Source organism: Elephas maximus, chromosome 11, assembly GCF_024166365.1.
Source record: "Elephas maximus indicus isolate mEleMax1 chromosome 11, mEleMax1 primary haplotype, whole genome shotgun sequence".
Classification (NCBI taxonomy): Eukaryota; Metazoa; Chordata; class Mammalia; order Proboscidea; family Elephantidae; genus Elephas; species Elephas maximus.
Window position 1 is genome coordinate 41,382,119 of NC_064829.1, and position 19,540 is coordinate 41,401,658.

Consider the following 19,540-nt stretch of genomic DNA (forward strand, 5'->3'; position numbering starts at 1 on the left):
GTTCTGGAGCCTAAAGAAACTTCTATTAATAAATCTGTCCCCCAAAGCCACAACTTCACCTTATCCTGCCTTTAGTCACCAAATTTCTTGAAAGATTAAAAAGTATTGAAAGTACTCCATGCTAAGTATAAAGGGTACACCATGCTACCACAGTTTTACCCCCTATCCACTCCCCAGATTTTTACAGTCTAGTGTGGTCTCATGATCCAAAACTGAAATATCCCTCCTAGAGAATCTTTCTAATGGCTGAGTCCATTTTCCTCTTCTCAGTCCTTACATTCCATATTTCTTCTCCAGTATCACATTTGGTTTTACTTCATCCAGCTTGAAACCATCTACCCTTAGACATTCATAATGTCTTTTAAATTGTTTGCTGCCGCTACGTTTCTGACAGCCCTTTCTCAAGTTTTGTCAGGAATCTTCTGATGGTAAATGTTGATGTCCCCAGCATTCTCTTCTCTGCCATTTTCTTTTGCAGTTATACATATTCTCTGAACAGTCTCATTCACCACCTTGGTTTCAGCTATCCTTCATGTGCCAGAAACTTTGAAATCTGGCTTTAACCTCTTCTCCATGCTGTATTTACAAATGCCTACTCATATCAGGCACCTTAAAACCAAAATGCCCAGTATAAAACTCACTATCTTCCCTTTGGAATCAATGGTGGCATAGTGCTCAAGTGCTCCGGTCAGCATTTCGAGTCCTCCAGGTGCTCCTCAGAAACTCTATGGGGCAGCTCTACTCTGTCATATAGGGTTGCTATGAGTCAGAATCGATTCGAAGGCAGTGGGTTTGGTTTTGGTGTCTTCCCTTCCATATCTACTCTCCCTCTGCTTTGTCATTCTATTAAAGTCCCCACTGTCCTCGCAGTTCCTCAGTTTGAAACCTTGATGTTACTGTTAATCTTTCACTTCAAGTCTAGGTGGCCATGAGGTGTTAATTGTGCCACGAATCCGACTCATTTTCCATATTGCTACTGCTACCAGTCTGATCATAACCTCCCATCTCTCATCTGTATTGTTCAATGGCCTCATAGCTGGAGTCCTCCAATATCTTCACCCTGTTGTCAGACCTATTTTTCTGAGCTATTTACCTAACCATATTCTTCCCTCAGCAAAAGCCACCATTACCCCCTCTACCTCCTATAGAAAAAAATTCAGAACTCTCTGTGGAACATGCGTTGGGGAATGAGTCTCAGCCTACCTTTCCCATTTCATCTCATACCCTATATTCTACTCACAGCTGACCACTCAAAAGAACATAATATACATATCCTTATCTCTGTGCCTTATCATTTAAATACTTTACGAAAGCCTGATCATCCTTCAAAAGCTAGTTCAAGAATCAGCTCCTATATGTGATCCTCCTAAATCTGCTTAGGCAGAATTAAGTTCTTTACCTTCTATACTTTCACTAAATTGGTTGCTATGGCCTGTACAGGGCTTTTGAGATTGTATTGTAGTCAGCCCTGCTAATGGCTAATGCACTTGGCTGTAAACCAAAAGGTTGCAGGTTCAGGTTCATACAGAGGCACCTCAGAAGAAAGGCCTGGCAATCTACTTCTGAAAAATCAGCCATTGAAAGCTCTATGGAGCACAGTTCTACTCTGACACACATGGCCCCTATGAGTTGGAATTAGCTCAGTGCTAACTGGTTAAGTGTGCCTTTTCTCCCACCAGACCTATCTTCTTGAGGACAGTGAATATACAGTTTTTTACTTGCAGCTCCTAGTACTCAGTGCCTTTGCTGACTATTAGAGAGTCCATCTATAACTAAATGACTTTGAGGGATGTTGATGAAAAGAGAAGTTGTAGAAACATTATCAGTATTCATCATTTCTTCAATGGCCACAAAAGTTGAGTCAAATTAGTTACATGTTATTCTTTAATTGGAAAAAAAAAATGTGACTACTTTTACTCAATATATTAGCATTTTCTTTCTAGGAGAGTTTACCCCAGAAATGCAGTTGCGAATAAGGCAAGAAATTGAGAAGGAAAAGAAAACAGAACCTTGGAAAGAAAAATTCTTTGAAAGATTTTATGGAGAAAAGTAAGTACTAGACCATTTTTTCTCATTTCTTTTAGAAGGAAATGAAAATGCAATTCTCTGCTTCACACAGGACACTCATATGCTGTAAAACTTAATAAACCTGTGATAAAAGGCAATAGTCCCTCCGTGTAAGAAATTGTGGATAAAATTATAGTGGCATATCAGCACTTAAATTTAAAAAAAAAAAAAAAAAACATTTTCAAAGGGTTTATAACTTGCCCATAAAAATTCATTTTGGACTGAAAATAGCACGTGAAATGCTGTAGAAGTCAATTTTGGTTTTTGTAAGTAAATTTTAGTGAAATTTTCCTGTTTCTTAATCCGAGCATTTTCATTAGTGAATACTTCCAAGATAAGTAGCTTTAAGCACACCTTTTACCTTCACTTTTTTCAGAAAATGTTGATTGTGCATGTACGTTTTAATCAGTGTTAAGTCTTTGCTTTTGGGAGAGCCTGGGGTTTTATTCCTGTATCCGCCTTTTCTTCAGGTGTAACATGTTTTAATATATTATTTTTATTAGTGTGGGTATATGTGCGTTTCCTTTTTAAGTTAATACCAACTGCACGTAAGTGTGGTAGTGACTGAATCAGACTGAAAGTAACTTTACCTTTGCTTTGTGGTTAGCAGAGACACACTCTGCTTAGGCAGAAATAGAGTCTCACAGACAGTCGGATTCAAGAAAGGAGGGGTTTAATGACCTTAGCTTTAGATTCTCTTACTTAGTAGGGAAATTTGTGTTTTAATGCCTACATTACACAATTAGTGTTTGAGAGTTGTTGTTTTGCATAAAGACACTCAAGTGTTTGTGGGTAACAAAATCTGTGCTACTTGAACTAATTCCACAGAATTTCCCCTGTAAATGGAGAAAAACATGCCAGAAGGAGTCTCACATGAGAGCTCCTCATGAAAAAGAATCAGATGACTGACAGACTGTTTATGCAGAGTAGGCTAGCTTTTGGTGAATTGTCCTCAATAGCACCACTCTCAAGCACGGGCTTGTCTTTAATGGCTGTCCCAAGACCCCTGCATACACATAAATAAATACAAGTGATTGATCTTGTCTTTAAATATCGTTACTAGTGGTATTACCCAAGCCTGCCTTCATCAAAATCCTCATTGGAGCTTTGAAAAATACATACAGATATCTGAAGCCTATCCCAAACATGCTGACTGAAAATCTCTAGGAATTGAAGCTAGGCATGTGTATTTGTGGAACTTTCCAGGTCCTGCTGAGGCCCAGCAGGATTAGAAATCCTGGAAGACACCTTGACGACACTCAGGAGCACTCCCTCTCCTTTTGTCTGTGAAATGGAACATTGGAAGCACTCTTTTCAGTAACGGCAGAAGCATAACTGAGTTACGTCCAGAGCATATAGGTCCTTAACTTTTGTTGAGTGATGGACCTGTTCCTTTATTAATTCAACAATATTTATCCAACATCTCCATGACAGACACTGCTCTAGATGCTGGAGGTACAGTTTTCTGTAGGTCTTCCAAGGCTCTGCTGTCAGGGAGCCTACATTCTAGGCACCATACGTTACAGAGAACTTTCCTTCATTCAACAAATAATTATTGAGCATACTCTGTCTCTGATATATTTCTAATGGCTTTGCAAACATTATTTCATTTAATCCTCCCAACAGTCCTGTACAGTAGATATCATTATTCTTATTGAAAAAAAAAAAAAGATTAGGACACTGAGGTACAGTGAAGCTAAGTAATCTATCCAGGTTTACACAGTGAAACCAAGTAACTTGCTCAGGTTCTTAATCCTGCAAATCCTTCTCAGAAAAATCGTTCTCTCCTTTCTCTCTCTCTGTATGTCTCTCTCTCTCACATGGACATGCACACATATGCACACACATACATGCACATATACTGTCTTTTTTGCATGAAATTTGAGGGCTTAACAGACTCCCATGATATCAGGGTAAAGGCTCCTGCCCTGGAGTAAACTATGAGTCAGCATGGTTCCCTACTACCATCACCATGCTCTGAATACGAAAAGGCCTTCTACTTGATTCTTTTCTTGTTCTAGTTGATCGATATAGTTTCTTTCCCCTTACATCACTGACCTTCTCTCTTGTCCTTTTCTATCTCTGGTTAATTTTGGGTGACAGATGAATTTTGGACATTTCAAATGCCTTTTGGGTTTTGTTTTCATTTCAAAGCCCTTTGGGTTTTGTTATTCCTTGATTAACGGCATTCCCCTGATGTGTGAGGGTGTTTTCTTTGCGTCCAACAACTTCAGTTATGACACCATATGCCTTTCATTGTTCTAAGTTTTTCCAAGAGTGTTGTTGCTATTTATTTGAGATTTTTATTATTGCTTTTATTGGTTTAGTCTGCTTATGATATAGTATTGCTCTGTATTCTTTTTAGTTACTGAGAGATTACCCATGTATATGCTAACTCAGCATTGAACTGTTCATTTGAGGTCTAGATTTCTGGAGCTCAGGTTTTCCTTTGTGTGGCGTGTGGTGGTCTGTGAGTATCTTCCTTCTATGCTTTATGCCGTCTTAAATCACTTTTCCCATGAAAATAATAAAATGTTGACATGGGCATATTTTATAGTGTTTTACATGTACTATGTAAGTAATAATATCCTTATCCATACATATCTTTAATAATAGCTTTATTAGTGAACCAGCAGCACTTTAGCCAACAGTGATCCTTGATACTAGGCTAAGTTATTAAGAATCTCCACTTGACTTAACCCCAAGGGACTTTATTTCTAGCTGAGTATTCTTCTTTAAATTTATCTGTAAATTTTTGTTCTTCTCTGTACAGTATAATTAACAACTCTAGTATAGTTTGAACTCATCTTGAGGTAACTTAAACGAAAAAGACTAATGAAGGCGGTATCTTCTGTGGTTTCAGAATCTCTTGAATTTTAGTAAAGAAGGCTGTGATCAAATATCCAAATAGTGTTATTCAATTTTATTTCCCTCTCATTTTGAAGATTTTGTTCAAGTGAAAAATAAAAGTAAATATCACTAGATATTTCCTGCATCATTGCCATTATAGCTAAATTTCTTCATTTAAGTATATTTCTTTCCCTGGAAATGTTCTCTTTTCTGCTTCTTTTTCTCATAGCCTGTGCTTAATTTAACTTCATTGAGAATAACATATTTCTCTACCATCTGATGCTGAAGCTGTAATTTAGTACAAAGGAAAATATTCATTTACAATAGCCTGGATTCGTAACTCTGATTAGCTTTGCCTTACGACCTGAACATTAGGGTGGATTATGTCTTGATATATGTGTGTATATATATGGAAACCCTGGTGGCATAGTGGTTACGTGGCTGCTAACCAAAGGGTTGGCAGTCCAAATCCGCCAGGCGCTCCTTGGAAACTCTACGGGGCAGTTCTACTCTGTCTTATAGGGTCACTATGAGTCAGAATTGACTCGACAGCACTGTGTTTGGTTTGGTTTTGGTATATATATATATATATTTCTGTCATCTTGTATGAAATATCTTCATAGTTAGAAATCTACGTGAAATAATTTAAAAGTCTTGCCTCACTCCCACAAAGCTAAATTGGTAAAATCAACTTTGATGACCCCAAATATGTTTTTATTCTTTAGTGCAATTTTTGTCTTAAGTTAGACACTCAGATGTTAAAAATAAGGTGATTGAGTAGTATCTCTCAGATTGGTTTAAAAGATCTTAATCTTTGGAAGTCATTTCAATATCAGAATTTTATAACACATTCATTTTCTATCAATCTTGGTCAATTTGCATCCTCTAAACACCATATAAATTTCTGTTATAAGGATCTTTCTACTTTTTTGACTTTTATGAAATTTTAGATCTTATACATTCTTTTGCTTTTTTGTCTATATTTTTAAAATATTTATAGTATGTAACTTGCCATTTATGGAATGTTCCCATGCTAGCATTTAGTTTCTTGACACCAACAAAAGCAAACGCAGAAAGTTTGGCTTGTTTAGTCAATTTAAAGTAATTTTACTTGTTCCTCTTATTATCACTTGATAAGGCTCATATTTCCTTGCTTACACAATAAAAAATCTTTTCCTTTTTATTGGTTATAATTGTAAAAGCAGTGGAGGAATTAAATCATAAACTAGTCTCAATAAACATGCTACTTCAAACCCACTTAGTGATTATAAAATGAATGAGATGCATTCATTCTATTGAAGGCCATATTTGTGAGTGGTTCAAGTTGTGCTTTTCATGATTCGTGATTGAGCCATCACTTAATATCTCTAATTTTGTCCAGGTTGGGCATGTCGAGAGAGGAATCTGGGAAGCTCGCTTCCGGACCAAACAACGATGGAGCTGAAAGCAGTTCCTCAGGTGGGACCTCTGGTCTCTCAGGCTCTTCTGCACAGACACCCTCGGAAGAGCATCAGCTGAAAAGCCTGCTTTCCCCAGAGCCTGGTTTCTGTGCCACACTTTGTCCTATGGTAGAGATTCCGGTGAAAGATGTAATGGCGGATTCTGAATCAGAGGATATCTTGATCCCTGAAGAATCTGTGATTCAGGAGGAAATTGCAGAAGAGGTGGAGACTAGTATCTGTGAATGCCAGGATGAAAATCACAGGACAATACCTGAATTTTCTGAGGAGTCTGAAAGTACAAACAACTCCCATGAAGAGTCCCAAATCTTACCTCCTGAAGATAACTTGGAATCCTGTGTTATGATGAATGATGTTTTAGAAACTTTGCCGCATATTGAAATTAAGGTGGAAGAGAAACCAGAATCTCCCCAGGAAGAAATGTCAGTTGTTATTGATCAGGTAGAAATCTGCGACTCTCTTGTACCTTCCACTTCATCTGTGACTCACTTCAGAGACATAGAACCTAAGGAGCCAGAAACTGCAATAGAGACCAATACTTCAGAAATACAAACAGGGTCATCTTCTTTAGAAGGGCAATTTCCAAATGAAGGAACTGCGGTAGATATGGAACTACAGAGTGATCCTGATGAACAGCTTTCTGAAAATGCTGGCATATCTGATACTTCCTTGTCTTCTGAGAGCCCAGAAGGAGCCTGTCCCAGCCTGACATCCCCAGGTGGGGAGACCCAATCCACTTCAGAAGGGTCATGTACTCCAGCCTCCCTCGAGACAGCATTTTGTTCTGAGGTGTCCAGCACTGAAAATACAGATACGTGTAATCAGAGAAAGCCCACTGATGAAAACCTCCATGCATCTTTGATGTCAGAAATATCTCCAATATCCACTTCACCGGAGATATCAGAAGCATCTCTTATGTCCAGCTTGCCTTTAACGTCAGAAGCATCCCCAGTATCCAACTTACCTCTGACATCAGAGACATCACCGATGTCTGATTTACCTTTGACATCAGAACCTTCTTCAGTGTCGTCCATGCTTCTCACATCTGAGACCACATTTGTATCCAGTTTGCCACTTCCTGCAGAAACCTCTCCAATTTCTAATTCTTCCCTGAGCGAAAGAATGGTGCATCAACAAAGAAAGTCACCTTCCATGTCTGAAGAACCACTCTCCACACAGAGAGATGAAGTTTCTGTCCCAGCCAAACCCTTGGGAGAGAGCCTTCTTTCTCAGCAGAAGACTCTATCACATTCTCCTGAACCTGTCAAAATGGGTTCTTCTTCCATTGCTCCTGAAGCGTTTCCACTTGAAGAATTGCACAATAAGACCCTGAATCAGCAGCCTTGTAAATCATATGCCGAAACTGAGAAGCCCTACCCTCCTATCCCAGAACTTCCTTCTCCAGATATGATAAAAGCTACAAGTCATAGTGTCCTGCAAAGAACAGAAAAGAAAGGAGTGTCCTCACCATTGGAATTATCTGTCTTTTCTGAAGAGGCAGAGAGTAAAGGAAGTGAGCTTCCATCAGCTAAATTACAGGACAAGCCATATCCTTCGTCAGTGGATAAGACTTCGTTTTCAGAAGGCCCTAGAAATAAAACACATAAGCAAGGAAGCATGCAGAATCGATTGGAGACCTCACATACTTCCAAGTCATCAGAGCCCTCCATGTCACCCGACGGGACAAGAAATGAAAGTAGAGAGTCAGAAATATCAAAAAGGAAAACTGCAGAGCAGCACAGCTTTGGAATCTGTAAGGAAAAGAGAGCTAGGATAGAAGATGATCAGTCAACCCGTAACGTATCATCTAGCAGCCCACCTGAGAAAGAACAGCCTCCAAGAGAGGAGCCCAGGGTTCCACCTCTCAAGGTATGGCATTAAGAAAAGTGTGATTTGATAGATAGGTTTTTCCTAGTCAATGTGATTGTTTTATGTGATTAAGTACTTAATTTTTCAATATTAAAGTAGTTTTCATCCAGGTTTTATATATATAGATGTAGATATATATATATAAAGTCAGTTTATATATAATCCTACCATTATGCAGCCTAATATTAAATGATCTTTTTAAGACTGTGCATTGAACTCATATGAGAAGATCAGATATGTATATGTGTTTAGACATCAGTGATTAAGGACTAAGATTTGGGGAGAGGACACTAGAGTCTTGAGGAGCTTTCAGGACGCTGAGACACTGGGGATTCCAAAGTTTAGGACAGAAACCTACATAAACTCAGGGAAACTGGAAAGATAACTCAGTATCTTATAAAAGTTCAGCGGGACTAGAGAAAGAAATAGTCAAAAGTCAGAGGCTTGCACTAGAGACATGAAGGTACATATCATTCATTCATTATCCAACAAGCAGTGAACACCACTGTTGCCTAGCAGAGAGGACCTGGCTTAGAGCAGGACCTCATTAATAATTCTTGAATAAACCAATGAAATTGCTTTGCAAACCCTGAGGGAAAATGCTGTAGACGTATAAATATACAAATCCTGTCATTGTATTCCCAAGATAGTAAAGAGGTCTTTAACTTCACAAAAATATTAAATCCCTGTAGATAGATATTCCAATTTATATACTTAAAGTTGATTTCAGGTAGATTTTAACTCTTGGAAAACACACCTTTTCTGTAAATTGGCTCTGCCTAAGTGAATTCAAAATTAAGGTTAATTAAAGAGAATCCCTCAGTTTAGTATTTTGAGAAATCCTACCCATTAGGATTTCCAGTCCCTGGAGAAGGACATCATGTGTGGTAAGGTGGATGGTTAGCGAAAAAGAGGAAAGCCCTCAATGAGATGGATTGACACAGTGGCTGCAACAGTGGGCTCAAGCATAGCAAAGATGGTGAAGATGGTGCAGGACTGGGCAGTGTTTTGTTCTGTTGTTTACGCGGGTTGCTCTGAGTCTGAACCCACTTGATGCACCTAACAACAACAGTTAATTTGCATACATGTGATGCTTTTATCTAAGTCCACTTATTTTGTTCTAAAATAAAAATTGGTTATTCCGTTATAGTATTGGTCTAGGAGCCTAAATGTATTCAACCTATTTTCTTACTCTCTTTCGCTAATTTGGCTATGCTCTGAAATCTACTTTTTGTAGGTGTCTCCTGAACTCTACAAGATAGACTTGTAAGAGTATGGTCATAGTTATTCTACTTAATAAAACACTCCCTGCTGAATAAAGATCTAAAAGATGAACATTAAACTTCAACCAAAAACCTACTATGCATTCTAATTTCTGAAGCAATGGAAAGAAAAATATAAATCTGTTTTTTATAAGAAATATTTTTAAATACACCAGCCTAATTTTTCTATGTCAAAAGCCTATTTTCAAAGTTACATGCATTTTATTTAAAGACAGACGATAGATAGATGGGTAGTTGGGTAGGTGAGTGAGAAGGTAGGTAGGTGAGAGAGAGACTATAGGTATATTTGATGGTTGCTTGGCTTTTAAGTTCTTGCTTAAATATATCCAGTTTTAAGTTTTTTAATTGTTTTTAACTTTTTAGACTAAGGAAAATATTTAACAGGGAAAAGCGAATCCTTCTCACTAAATTCATCTTTTCTTAGAAGGCTTTGGGTTAGAAGAGAGACTTTACAAGCAGTTTGAAAATGAGAACTGGGTTAGCTCAGGAAGATAATTACATCTGTCAGACTCTCCAAGCATAATTCTAAATTGATGTGATCCTGTAATGTGTGTCAGGTGACGATAATGTAAATATTCATGTGTTAAGAAGAGAAGATATAAGCTCTGTAGTGAAAGCTTTTCCTAGGGGGAGAAAAGAAATCGTAGTACATGTAAACAGCACTGAATTGAGTTACATGACCCCAGGGGAGACGACTATATACACTCAAGTGTTTTTAACTGTCAAGTGAGAGGTTTTAATCAGATCCCTTCCAGCTCTACAAATCTATGGCTCTAAGAATGTTGTTAGTGACTAAAGCGTCACAGCCCTGGGACCTGATTTTCATTGTTGGGTCTCATGAGTTTGGTCATGAGTTTTATAACCGTGACTCTATGGGTGTCTTCATTTGCATGAGTAGGTAACAGTGTGGGTTGTGTCATTGAGCTAATTCATCAAGTTGTGGATTATCAGTGCCAGAAGAAACTGGACAACCCATACTCTCTTAGGGACAGAACCCTTATTTTTATGAAAACTTAATGGTAAAATCCTTTTGGGAATCCAAGCACTCTCACAAATATAGTCTCATTTCATCTTTATAACAGCTCTGTGAAGGAAATAGACCAGAAAAGTTTTATTTTACAGCTGAGTTTACGAACTTTTACTGTGTACTTATTATAAAGGTGTAGGGCAGTGTGTGAGGTGGTGTGGGAATACACAAAAACCATACAGTCCCTGGCCCAGTGTGGTGCTAGGAGAAACTGAGGTACACAGTTCTTTGAGAAGGATCACAAAGCTCCTTTGTGTAAATCCAGGATGAGAATTCTAGCTGCCTGACTTCTTGGCCAGGGCTTTTTTCTTTGGACCAAACTAAGGTAAAACTCAAGTCGAGTTAAGGCCCCACCCCAACGTTTCAAGCCAGCAAGAACAATAATTTAAAAACTGTCTTTTTAAAACAGCTCACATCATTTTAGGAAGCATTCACTTTGTTTGCTTTTATATAGGCATTAAAAGGGTTCTTCATTTCCCTGCCAAAAGAAGTCACCGGTTGAAGTTTTTATAGATTAAAAACAGATTAAAAACTTAATTTTCACATCCGTGCTACATTTATTGTTGCTTTATACCCTAAAAGCTCCTTCGGGGACATACGGGTAGTTCGTTCCACAGTATTAGCAAATGCAGCCAGTCCTTGCCCTTGCATTAGCACATTCTACACGCCTCCTTTGTAATTGCATACGAAACACTTCATGTTTTCGTTCTCCCCTTCCTTTAGATCCAGCTTTCCAAAATTGGACCACCTTTTATTATCAAGAGCCAACCCATCTCTAAACCAGAGTCCCGAGCATCCACTAGCACATCCATGAGTGGTGGGAGGAACACGGGAGCCAGGACCCTCGCAGATATCAAGGCCCGTGCCCAGCAAGCAAGGGCTCAGCGAGAGGCTGCTGCTGCCGCCGCTGTAGCCGCTGCCGCAAGCATCGTCTCTGGAGCCATGGGGAGCCCAGGAGAAGGTGGAAAAGCAAGAACTCTGGCACATATCAAAGAGCAGACAAAGGCTAAGCTCTTCGCCAAGCATCAAGCCCGAGCCCACCTCTTTCAGACCACTAAAGAGGCTCGGTTGCCCCAGCTCAGCTCCAAGGAAGGGCTTCCAAACTTAGAAGTCTCTTCTACTCCAGAACCAAAAATTGAAGGTTCAACTGGTGTCATTATTGTTAATCCAAACTGCAGATCTCCCAACAACAAGTCAGTGCACCTCCGGGAGACCACCACTGTATTACAGCAGTCTCTTAACCCACCTAAAGCTCCAGAAACTGCCACTGACTCATCTGTGCATAGTTCTGACGACAATATACCTGTGTCACATTTATCTGAGAAAATTGTTTCATCTACCTCTTCTGAAAATAGCAGTGTGCCCATGCTTTTTAATAAAAACTCTGTCCCCGTGTCTGTCTGCAGCACTGCTATGTCTGGAACAATTAAAGAACATCCCTTTGTGGGTTCTGTCGATAAATCCTCTGTTTTAATGTCTGTTGACAGCGCAAACACTACCATTTCTGCTTGTAATATAAGCATGTTAAAAACCATCCAGGCAGCTGACACTCCATGCATAGCCATTATACCAAAATGTGTTGAAAATACTCCCATTCCAGCCGCTACGGAGAGCTCAAGCATATCGAGCTCTGTGGATGAAAAGCAGTTGCTGATATCGAGCAGCAGTGCTAGTAGCTTAGTCTCCAGTCCATACACCTCTGTGCCAACTCCCTCTCTTGGAAATAATTTGCCAAACCATCTCTCCACTAGCTCTGTCTTGATTCCCCCAACAGGAATTAACAACCGATTTCCTTCTGAGAAGATAGCCATACCTGGGAGTGAAGACCAGGCCACCATATCCATGGGTACCACTGTGAGAGCGGCCCTCAGCTGCAGTGACTCCGTCGCAGTCACAGACTCTCTGGTTGCACGCCCACCCATTGCAATGTTTACTGGGAACATGTTCACGATAAACTCTTATGGTAATCCTCCCAAGTTAAGTGCTGAAAGCTTGGACAAAAATGCAGGGCCTCAAACCAGAGCAGATAATTCTGGAAAACCTCAGCAACCACCAGGGGGCTTTGCACCAGCAACCATTAACAGATCAATCCCGTGTAAAGTCATCGTGGACCACAGCACCACTCTGACCTCCAGTTTGTCTCTGACTGTCTCCATTGAAAGTGCAGAAGCCAGCTTGAACCTCCAGAGCAGGTCAGTGAGGACAGAGGCACCCATACAACCCATGGCATGTCCCCAGGTGTCAGTTATTAGTAGGCCCGAGCCAGTTGCAAATGAAAGCATAGATCATGGTTCCAGTTTCATTGCTGCCTCTGCAGCAAAACAAGACTGTAAAGCCTTGCAGGCCACCTGCACAAGTCTCCAAGAATTACCCCTTGTTGTCCCAGACAAATTGAACGAGGTACCTGTGCCTAGTCGTAGCTTTCCTGAGCAGACATGTGGCCCAGCTACTTTCAAAAGTGAAGCAGACACAACCTGTAGCAATCAGTATAACCCAGGCAACCGGATTTGCTGGAATGATGATGGAATGAGGAACACGGGACAGCCTCTGGTTAGCCACTCGGGTTCAAGTAAACAGAAAGAATATCTAGAACAGAGCTGTCCAAAGACTATCAAAACCGAACACGCCAGCTACTCCCACGTGCCAGAACTTCACACCAGGAATCTTATAACAAATGTCACACTCCCTGTAAAATCCGAACCTCATGAAGTGGACAAGGGCTTCAGAATGGACACTGAAGACTTTCCTGGACCTGAGCTGCCACCTCCAGTGACAGAGGTAACCTCTGGTGTGCAGCAAACACAGAACACAAAGGCTTCCAGCTCCAGCTCCAGCTCCAGCTCCATGGAAGAGGCAATTTCCTTGGCTACAGACACCCTGAAAAGGGTTCCTAGCACAGGGAGCACAAGCTGCCGTCTGTCATCCGTGGAGGCTAACAATCCGCTGGTGACACAGTTACTACAGGGCAACCTGCCTTTGGAAAAAGTGTTGCCGCAGCCCAGACTGGGAGCCAAGCTCGAAATTAACAGGCTTCCTTTGCCTCTTCAAACTACCTCAGTGGGTAAAACAGCACCAGAGAGGAACATTGTGGAAATGCCATCCAGCTCTCCAAATCCAGATGGTAAGGGCTACTTGGCGGGAACTCTTGCACCACTCCAGATGAGAAAGCGAGAAAACCACCCCAAAAAGAGGGTGGCCAGGACTGTTGGGGAACACGCTCAAATCAAATGTGAACCAGGGAAGCTGTTGGTGGACCCAGATGTGAAAGGGGTGCCTTGTGTCGTAAACTCCAGCATGAACCAGCTAGGACACAGCCAGCCATTTAAACAAGAGTGGCTCAACAAGCACTCGGCGCAAAACCGAATTGCCCACAGCCCTGAGGTCAAACAGCAGAAGCGGCTGCTCCCCTCCTGTAGCTTCCAGCAGAACCTATTTCATGTTGACAAGAATGGCAGCTTCCACCCTGAAGCTGCTACCTCACACAGACAGCAGTTTTACCAAATGCCTATGGCTGCAAGGGGCCCCATGCCTACTGCAGCCCTGTTACAGGCCTCTTCCAAGACCCCAGCGGGCTGCAGTGCGTTTGCCTTCAACAGGCATCTTGAACAGAAGGGATTGGGAGAGGTCGGTGTTTCTTCAGCACCTCACCAGCTAAGGTTAGCCAACATGTTATCTCCCAGCATACCCATCAAAGAAGGCGATGACGTGGGGGGCGCCGCACACGCAATGCCAAACAAAGCACTCGTGCATCCCCCACCCCCGCCACCTCCCCCTCCCCCTCCCCCTCCCCCCCCTGGCTCTACCCCCACCGCCCCCACCACCACCTCCACTACCTCCACCTCTTCCTAATGCAGAAGTCCTGGCCGATCAAAAACAGCCACCAGTTACCATGGAAACCACTAAAAGACTTAGTTGGCCACAGTCTGCAGGCATATGTAGCAATATCAAATCGGAACCTCTTTCTTTTGAGGAAGGCTTAAGCAGCAGCTGCGAACTGGGCATGAAACAAGTTTCCTATGACCAGAATGAAATGAAAGAACAGTTGAAAGCATTTGCTCTAAAAAATGCAGATTTCTCTTCCTATTTGCTTTCTGAGCCGCAAAAGCCTTTTACCCAATTAACTGCTCAGAAAATGCAGGTGCAGCAACAGCAGCAGCTCTGTGGAAATTACCCCACAATACACTTTGGTAGCACGAGCTTCAAAAGGGCAGCATCAGCAATTGAAAAGTCCATTGGGATTTTGGGAAGTGGCGCCAATCCTGCCACGGGCCTGCCTGGTCAGAACACTCAGATGCCTGTCCAGAACTTTGCCGACAGCAACAACGCCGAGGAGTTGGAACTGAAATGCTCTTGCCGGCTGAAAGCCATGATTGTGTGCAGAGGCTGTGGGGCCTTCTGCCATGACGACTGCATAGGGCCTTCAAAACTCTGTGTAGCTTGCCTGGTTGTACGATAAGAGCTAAGTTAAGTGAAAGATGCAGTATCCCTTTTGACCACGGAAAAGCCAAGCGGCATCAGCAACAACAAATTGAATAACTTGGTGTTTTATGTCATGCTAATTTATTTTAGTTTGTAGCATGTTCTCTTTGCTCCATGGGATTATTGTTCTCTTGCATTCCTTGTAGAGGGGAGGGTGCATCCCAACCGAATGGTTCAGCAGCATGCCTTTTACAAATTCAGTTGCCGTTCCCCAGCTTCCGGAAGTTTCGGACCATGTGTATACAGGTCACTGCCCAACAGGTCACTGCCCAATTCCTTTTTTTTTTTTTTTTTTTGCCTAGGTGTAGGTAGATGCCCTTGGGTGGTGTAAATGGTTAATACGTTCGGCTGCTAACCAAAAAGTTGAGGTTCGAGTCCACCCAGAAGTGCCTCCATGGCAACTGGTTGGTGGTTGTAGCCAGGAAAAGGAAAATTTTACTTTATAATAACCAGAAATGCTGATGTAGAAAGACAATGGTCAAAGTGATCGAAGGTGATTTTGCAGTCGTCTATAGATTAGCTGTTACAGCAAGAGTTGTCACAATGGACTCTCCCGGACCTGCCTTTACCACCCTGATTAAATTCTCCTTGGAAAGGGGAATCTGATTTAAATGTATGATTCCTTGTGTTTACTCATATCATAGAAGATGATACATTAAAGGAGGTATATTATTGAAACCCACTGTCATTATTTTTCTTCCCTCTGCTGTTACAGACTGTGACAGAATATCTGGCTCTGCCCTGGGTTTTTGTATGTGCAGTGTAGTAAAGTGTGTCTTAGACTTGAAATTGTAACGTGGGCCTCAAGTCCAGTCATCCGGTTCTGGCCCTTTATCACCTGATAATGTAAGATCGTTGGCCAATGGAGAGTGGTAGGCCCATATGCTTTTAAGAGCAATTGTGAAAAAGAAATGCCTAAAATGAAAAACAAACAGAAATAAAATGCTATATATGCAAGAAATATATAAATAGGCTGGTAATGTAAATATTAGACCATTTTGTTCATTCTGATATAATTACTAGATATTAAAATTTGGAGGGAGGTTACTGTAGCCCTTTTTTGATGACACCAGTGTGTTCTGGCCTTTGTAGAGGTTGGCCACCTCTTTTTTACAGTGTCATTGATGATAAAAGGGACTACAGAAGGCTAAAGTGTTGACCTTCTTTTGAACACTTTTTTTCTCATGATTTATGGTCTATATAAATATATTTGACTCTGAAAATAGCCCTCATTTTAATAATTGTTCTAGGAATTGCTTATTTTATTTTTTTCCTCAGGTCCGTTCAATGCATTCTTCATATTCAGGGGGAGTTGGAACTGCTTTTGAAAAAGGGATACTGCATCTTACAACTATCGTCAGTGTTTATCCAGTAAAGCCCGAGTGTTGAGTATTTTAGCGACTTTCCATATACTTTGGCCACCATCAGCCGGAAACCAGCTGTAGTTCAGGAGGCCCTGTTCCCTAAAGCAAGTTCAAAAGCACATGCACACTGTGGGAAGATGAAAGAAAACAAAAACCATGCCCTTTTAACTTCAGATTACAGAGCACAAAACATGGATTGCCATTAACCCATTGATTGATTGTGGCCGTGGAATAAAAACAAAAGCATGGAGGAAAATCATTTTTGTTCCAGGGTAAGAAATGACAGGTATTTTCACATGGGATCATCTTGATCAATGTAAACTTTTCAACATTCACTTAAAATGTCTTAAAGATTAACTGGAATGAGCAGAAATTACATTCCTGCGGGGCGGGGGGAAGAAACGTGATTTTTTTTTTTTTTTTTTTATAATCTATGGTATGTGTTTTTCTCCATATTTATTGTGATGTTGCCAAATTTCTTTAGGTGATGGAGACGTCATTTTTAGTAACAAATTGCTGATACTGAAAGATAACTTTATCTTTAAAGAAAGGAAAAGGCTTGCCTCCATGGCCCAAATTCGGTGCTTCAGTACTGCCAGTTCTGTTTTTCACGTTAAAATGAACCAAAAAAAAAAAAAAATTGCCACTGAGAAAATTAGCAATGCACTTAACCAACCCTTCCAGAAGAATTCAGAATAAATTCCAGCAATCCTTAGTTAACTCAGCGTGCCAGGTTGTATTGAGGAGGCATCCCTATTGGTGTCTTTATGGTCGGCGTGGCTCTGGTGTTACCTTGATTCAGAAGACAATGCTCTGGTCTCACGGTACGGCACCCGTGAAATGTAGACACTCATATGCCAATTACTTCCAAATTCAGCCACCACTGTATTAGTGTCAGATACTGTCTACACCTGCAGGACTGAGAAATATCACACCAGTAACTGACGTGGCGTTGAAAGAGACTGCAGCCTACAAAAACCACCGTACCGTGTGTGAGGTACAATTGAGGCCGATGTGGTACTGAGTTCATTATCAGCAACTGCCTGCACGTTGCTTACTAGGGATGAAGAAAAGTGTCCTTCCATATGTTTTGATTTTTCACACGATAGATTTAGAGACTCAGCTGGTGGTAGCTCATGGATTCTGTCACTTAAGACTGAAGAGAGCATTCTAGTAAAAGCAGTTTTTCTGTGCTCTTGCTCTTTTTTGTCTTAGTTCAGGTTCCTGGTGTCCTCATATCGTTTAATTATTAAAAACAATATCTTTGGGCTAAAAAAAATCAGTGAGAAGGAAAAAAATAGATCGAGAAGTAAAATGTGGGTCAAATATTCTGTAGGTATGCATTTAATATACAAAAACCAGTATGTTTGAATTAGGCTAGTAAGATGCCTCGTTTCCCGATTTCCACAGGTGTCTGCTTATGTGCAAATGGAGTGACTATGTTATCTACTACATGGTTAGTGTGGTGTAGTGTGTGGATTTTAGTATGTGCATTGTCCTGGCTATTGGACCCAATTATATCCCTGTCAGGACTAGGACTTGCACATGTAACATGGGTTTTTTTTTTTTTTTTTTTTGAGTCTCAAAAGATGTATTTCCCTAAGTAGCACTTTTGAAGAAGAGGAAGGAAAAAACTGCAATTCCCCAATCTCTTCCTCTGTGATATGCATATGCCTGAGGTGTACAAAGACATATTTAGGTAGTTCATGGCCATGTTAATAAGAACTTTCTGATGCAAATTCATTTTCAAAATGAAAATACATCCTTTCCCTTCCCAAAGTGAGAACAGCAGAAATGTTGGTAAACTGAGCACCATAGTTTTATATAATGTTTCCCTGCTAAGGTCTAGGTTAAGGAAAAAGAACAAAACAAAACTTGAAAACCTCTGAGGTTGAGCCTTGTTGCTATAAAGACTTTGTAGCGGTGTGTGTTTCTGGAATGAGCTACAGAAGGTTTGGTTGATTTCTGGACCTCGGGTATTCTCATTCAGTTCAAAAGAATCATACAAAAACAAACGAGTTGGTGCATATGGTGCTTTATAATGCAGTCGAGTGAGAATTCCATGATGCCGCAGCCCCGTTTTCTTTACAGTAGCACAGTTTCAAAAGAGGAAGTTACTGTGATCTCTGTTTTCCCAGTTGCTCCGTGGTATATACGGCGAAGCCCTGAGACGCTTGAAACCAGCTTTAGGGTTGCATCATCTCTAGGCCTTGCACCATGTTAGCTGCCCAGTGGGAATCCCCGCACTGCAGGGGCAGAGCCCAGAGTCACTGTCCGTCTGTGTTTCCAGAGATCAATGTGAAGAGCCTTAGACAAGGAACTCATCAGACTGTCAGGGGCCGAAGTAGCCAAAATGTCACTGAATTTAAAAATCGTGTCTTCAGTCCTCATGCTCTGTCACTGTAAAAAAAAAAAAAAAAAAGAACAAAAAGTGTTTTTACTATAATTTAAAGGAGCTGCTTTTTTATAGCACATACTATTTCGCTTTGTATTATATTTGATAGTTGCAGAATAATTTAGACTGTAGGAAAACTTCATTGTATTTGACTGTTCAAGAATGTTTCAAAGAAAGTGCTTTACTTGGTTGCCATCATTTTCTTGTACTGCTGTATTTTTTCCCCCTGCTTCATGGAAACCTAATCTAATTCATATTTTCAGTAGAGTTTTGTTTTATTGTGTCTATGTATTTTTTTTTTTTTTTGGTCAGTATTCTGAATGTTTACATCTGTTTGACGTTAGCCATTTAATGCCTTTTTTTTAAAGGCGGTATTACTCCTACAGTTTTACAACAGCGAAATGTGAAATCAACCCACACATAACACGCATGACAAACACAGATTGGGGGTGAAGGCCCTGAACGTACACAGACATTCTGTATCAGCATACAGAAAAGTAAAACCCTCCTTCAGTCCTCTACCAAAGAATATATTATTCCCACAGGAAAAACTCAGAAAAGGTGTGTAAAACCCTCAGAAGGGGGAGCAGTTGATTCTGTCAGACTGCTACAATTTCATACTGTTATGCTTGCTTTGATACCTGACTAAATGTGACTGAGTGCAACAAGCATTTTAAAAATTTTTAGACAGTGTTTTGTTTAGAATTCAGGGATCATGCATTCTTTAATGGTGCTGTTTGTTTTTT

The 19,540-nt window shown here is 40.7% G+C and overlaps 1 protein-coding gene across 1 annotated transcript in view; it reads left to right on the forward strand.

Annotated features, from left to right (window-relative positions):
- The window catches only part of ASXL3 (ASXL transcriptional regulator 3), a 220,263-nt gene extending 204,963 nt beyond the window's left edge, over window positions 1-15,300 (forward strand). Inside the window, 4 exon segments of the mRNA XM_049900833.1 lie at window positions 1,944-2,049; window positions 6,299-8,246; window positions 11,280-14,350; window positions 14,352-15,300. Coding sequence (XP_049756790.1) covers window positions 1,944-2,049; window positions 6,299-8,246; window positions 11,280-14,350; window positions 14,352-15,012 — 5,786 coding nt within the window. The 3' untranslated portion in view covers window positions 15,013-15,300.
- The last annotated feature ends 4,240 nt before the right edge of the window (window positions 15,301-19,540 follow it).